The following is a 4,763-nucleotide window of genomic DNA, read 5'->3' on the forward strand; positions in this document are numbered from 1 at the left end:
CCTGATGACAATAAGTTGTCCTACGTAATCGTTCCCAGTACAGCCCATTGTCTGTGTCTTTGTGATAATAAAGGGTATTATCACCGTCTTGGTCTATGTAGTATGTTTTTTTCTTTATTCATGTGTTACCAGAAATGAAGCGAGCAGGAAAGAAATAAAGACAGACTAAAAGAAAAGAAAAAGACGTCTTAAAATATTTCGCTTAACATGCTAAAAACCTGGTAATGTGAAAACCTTTGGCATTTTTCTTTATTTTTCTTCTGAAATGTACTTCTTGTGCCAGTTTGAAATTCTTTGGAAAAAATTCCAAATTATGTCAAATGAGAAGAAAACTTTCAATTTCCTATACTACAAAAAATGCCTGTGACTCTGTGAGATGTTTGCCTTTATTATGTCTGCAAAAATATACCCTAACAATGTATATAGGGGCCTATAACAACAAGTGCAAATTGTGATAAATGTTCTCAGTGAACTTGTTGGTTATGTAAAGAATGTGAAGAATGAAAGAGCATGACAAAAAATGGAGGAGGAGCATTAGGACAAAAGAGGTGGGCAGGTGAGTGAGTGACGAGAAGAGCAATTTGAGAAGCACAACTGTATAAAAGGGTTTGTAAGAGTCACTTTGTACCAAATTACCACCGGCATCCATTCTGCTAACAAACGAGGGACTGTGTGAAGATGTGGAGATCAACTTGTATTACTTTGACCTTGCTCTTGTGTGTCAAAGGTAAGGTTTCATGATTTATCTATTATAGTGATAATTGTTAACAAAGGAATACAGATAAAAAGTGAATATATTTTTGATTTCTTTGTGGCACAGCACATAAAAGCTGTCTAAAGGCTATAAAAATAATGAAGTTTAGAAAGTGAATCATGCGTTGATTCATATGGCTGATTCATTTGACCGGTAACTCATGGATTAGTGAGTTATTTTAAACACTTTATTAAGAGTCGACTCATAAGAACCCTTTGTTCATCAGTTGGACTTGACAGAAACACTACAGCACGCTTGTGATGCATCATGTCAGAAAAAATATGTTATGCATCCCAACAAACTTCTTTTTGTTCATATTTATGACATGAACGCACCACCATTCTCACACTTTGTGTGGTGCACAGATTAAAAACCGCTGCTAAAAGGACAAACTAGAAAAAAATTAAAACGCACAGTGTACATCCAGGTTCACAGTGACTAATCTTACATAAGATAAGCAAAGTTTGGGATTTCTGAACTGCAATGATCATGTGAGATAATCCATTTAAATTCTCTTTCTGGACCACATTCTGTTAATAATCCAAGACCAGAATGTGGCCTATTAATAAATGTTTTACTTTGTGAGCCACACCTATGTGAAATGTACATCAAAGTGATGAGGCAAAAGTCACTTGTTGAATTGTTGGGGGAAGCAAGGCTGCTACTTATTCAAAATTAAACCGGTTTGCCCAGAGATGTTTTCCGCGTGTTCAGTCACACATGTTAAATCTCTTAAAATTCTTTTTTTCTGCCCTTGCAGGTTCACTTTCTCAGCTGAATGGTAAGAGCTTCTCTCATTCTTCAGATGTCGACATCAAGTTAAATAGTTTATGCAGAAAAGCTTATGTATACAATCATTCTCCCTCTCTCATAGCGTGCGGACAAGCCCCTCTAAACACCCGTATTGTGGGTGGTGTGAATGCGCCCGATGGGTCATGGCCGTGGCAGGTCAGTCTGCACAGCTCTACCTATGGAGGTCATTTTTGCGGAGGCTCCCTCATCAACAGTGAATGGGTGCTGACGGCAGCTCACTGTTTACCTAGGTAAGATTCACCTAAACACACATATGCACTTATTTTGTTTTAATTGGTTAAATGAACTTGGTTTGTTTTGTTCTTTTCTCATTTTCACGTTCTCTGACTGTATTCAGTGTCAGCACATCCAATCTGCGTGTGTACTTGGGAAGGAGGACACAGCAGGGAACCAATGCCAATGAAGTCATGAGAACTGTGAGAACGATCATCGTTCACCCATCCTACAACAGCAAAACAAATGACAATGACATCGCTCTGCTGCGCCTGTCCTCTGTAGTTACCTTCAATAACTATATTAGACCCGTGTGTCTGGCAGCCCAGAACAGCGTCTTCAGTGCTGGCACCAGCAGCTGGATCACAGGCTGGGGAGATGTTCAGGCTGGAGGTACAAACGCATACAAACTCGTGAATTCACATATGCATCTACTTCTAACACCACTAATTAATAATTACATGTGCTTGTGTGTGTTCAGTGAACCTACCTGCTCCTGGGAATCTACAGGAGACTATGGTTCCAGTGGTGGCTAATACTCAATGTAATAATCTGCTGGGTTCTGGATCTGTTACCAACAACATGATCTGTGCTGGTTTAACGCAGGGAGGCAAAGACACCTGCCAGGTACAACAGTCAACCAGATTATTACTACACATCTTAGTGTGCACAGCTACTGTATAACATAAAATGCACTTTAAGATCTACTGTATATTTTTGGAATTCACATTACCCATTTAGTGTAAATGCTTGATGTTGAATAGCTCCAGTAGTGTAAATATACATGAAACATCAGGTTGGAGACCATTTTCCTGTCGCACGTAACTGTCTCATCTTGATAAAAAGGCCCCCAAATTTAAAAAAAACTTTTTGTCCCTCTCTGTAGGGTGACTCTGGTGGTCCAATGGTGAGTCAGCAGTGTACAGTGTGGGTTCAGGCTGGGATCACCAGCTGGGGGTATGGCTGTGCCGATCCCAACTCTCCTGGGGTATACACCCGTGTGTCTCAATATCAGACTTGGATCACGAACAACATCAGACAGAACCTGCCGGGATTTGTCACCTTCAATCCCCCAAACTCCTGCTCCTCTGTCAGCCGAAGTAAAACTCTCTCTCAGATACCTACAGACATATACCCTGCATATATGTCATATTTGTTTGATTAACGCTTGTTTATATGCACAGCCTCAACCTCCTGTAGAGGGAGATGCAATGAGAAGTTCAACATTTTAAATCGCTGCAACTGCAATACTAACTGCACGACAAAATGCTGCAGTGATTACAAAACCCGTTGTGCCAGTAAGTCCAAATGCATTCATTTCCATAATACAAAAAGACACACAAACACAATTCACTTATTAAAAGTTGTTGCAATAGAAACAAAATATCAAACCTTGTGGCATCTGTAAACAAATGATGCTAGTTACTTTCCCAGCTTACTTAAAATAAATTAAATTAAATAAATTTAAAACCTAACAAAAGTTATTTCTGTAAAATGTTTATTTATTTAAAATAAATGTATATAGATGTACATGTACATATATATATATATATATATATATATATATATATATATATATATATATATATATATATATATATCCTGTTGAAAAACAGCATATATGCTGATTAAAATTAAATCAACTCTGCTCAGAGAACATATGGACCCTCTCAACATAGAGTTAATTCTCTTCAGTGATTCTGCTTGTTAACAGCAGGTGTTCATCACTAATGCTCAATCACTTAATCTGAGCAGAGTTGATTTAACTCTCAACCAGCTCAAACCAGCGGCCAAACATATTCAAAACATACCTAACCAGCATATACAGTTTTTTTTCAACAGAGTAATGCAGATATACAGATCCAAGTATGTTTTATTACTGTACATGCACTGCACACTATAACATGCATTAAACATTCACTTTGCATGTCCTAAATGTAAACACCAAAAGTAACTCACTCTTGCTCTCTTTGATTTTGTGTCTCCGCAGTGTGAAGTATGTCTTAACTCCATGGATTATTCAAAAGCAGGCTTATGAGCACCTTACTTGCACACAAGTCAGGTGATAAAAGATCTTTATCTGCCTGTTCTGCCTGGAGATTTTACTTCATTGCTGCTTTTGGAAACGTTGCACAGTCAGGATGCAAACAGTCTGTCAAAGATCTGCTGCACTGACTTCACTCAGGGGTATAAATGTATATGGTTTATGTTCTACAACAGCACTTACCTCACACCATTAGTAGCTTTTCCTCTGTCTCTCTTGTTTTTCTTTCTTTCTAATTCTAGCCTGTAACCAGCAAGATTAATTATAGGCACTTCTTCATTTAGCATATGCACATTTCTTATAAAAATGTGTAATAACAATGAAATTTAAAATGGATGTCTTTGTAATCACTACATTTCTGCTGTTAAATAAGTGGGCATTTCTTTGAGTTTAAATTCATATTTATGTCACTGAATTCTTGAATATGTAGTTTATTAAGCAATGTAAGTATAATGATATATCAGGGGTTTCATCAAAATCATTAAATACTTCAAAACACTGTATCCAATGCCGTTTGCAGTAATAAATCTCTCCAACAGGGAGCAATGTGAGCACAGAATGAATCCCAACTGCGTACAAAGCACAAACCACTTTGGTGACACTAATACTTTAGTATTATGCAGCAGGACTTTTGACTATGAGCATAAAGTCTGAATCATCAACTTAGACAGGAAGAGGGTTCTTGACTCAATTTAAAAGAACCCTTTATGCCAGAAAGGTTCTATGTAATGACGAATGTCTTCAGTGACACAGTACTTTCATGTTTAATGGTTTATTTTAAATTTTCTACTGATAATGTATGTTTGGGACATGGGACCCTTAGAAGTTCTGAAGCACCAACCCTTTAATGTTCTATAACTTTTCTTCTAAGAGTGTAGCACATCCAAATAGTGATGTTGCAGTCTCCATGAATGAAACGTGTCAGTCTTTTCAAACATA

At 37.5% G+C, this 4,763-nt stretch overlaps 1 protein-coding gene across 2 annotated transcripts; it reads left to right on the forward strand.

The window, feature by feature from the left end:
- Positions 1-573: 573 nt before the first annotated feature.
- Positions 574-4,375, forward strand: LOC125273696 (tryptase-like). Of its 2 annotated transcripts, XM_048199295.1 has the most exons (9): positions 574-727; positions 1,515-1,535; positions 1,629-1,797; positions 1,905-2,173; positions 2,262-2,407; positions 2,667-2,880; positions 2,965-3,078; positions 3,623-3,646; positions 3,771-4,375. In XM_048199295.1, exons 1-8 carry the CDS (start codon positions 679-681, stop codon positions 3,625-3,627), a joined length of 987 nt encoding a protein of 328 aa, XP_048055252.1. In that variant the 5' UTR covers positions 574-678; the 3' UTR covers positions 3,628-3,646; positions 3,771-4,375. The 2 variants fall into 2 exon arrangements, with proteins under 2 accessions (XP_048055252.1, XP_048055253.1); XM_048199296.1 differs by lacking the exon at positions 3,623-3,646.
- Positions 4,376-4,763: the final 388 nt, after the last annotated feature.

The sequence above is a fragment of the Megalobrama amblycephala genome, linkage group LG8 (genome assembly GCF_018812025.1).
Source record: "Megalobrama amblycephala isolate DHTTF-2021 linkage group LG8, ASM1881202v1, whole genome shotgun sequence".
Taxonomy (NCBI): Eukaryota; Metazoa; Chordata; class Actinopteri; order Cypriniformes; family Xenocyprididae; genus Megalobrama; species Megalobrama amblycephala.

Excerpts from the sequence above, each read along its gene's own strand:
- LOC125273696 (XM_048199295.1), top strand. The coding sequence starts at position 679 with ATGTGGAGATCAACTTGTATTACTTTGACCTTGCTCTTGTGTGTCAAA. Across the intron at positions 1,536-1,628 it reads TTCACTTTCTCAGCTGAATG|CGTGCGGACAAGCCCCTCTA; the intron begins GTAAGAGCTTCT and ends CCTCTCTCATAG. Across the intron at positions 2,881-2,964 it reads CTGCTCCTCTGTCAGCCGAA|CCTCAACCTCCTGTAGAGGG; the intron begins GTAAAACTCTCT and ends TTATATGCACAG.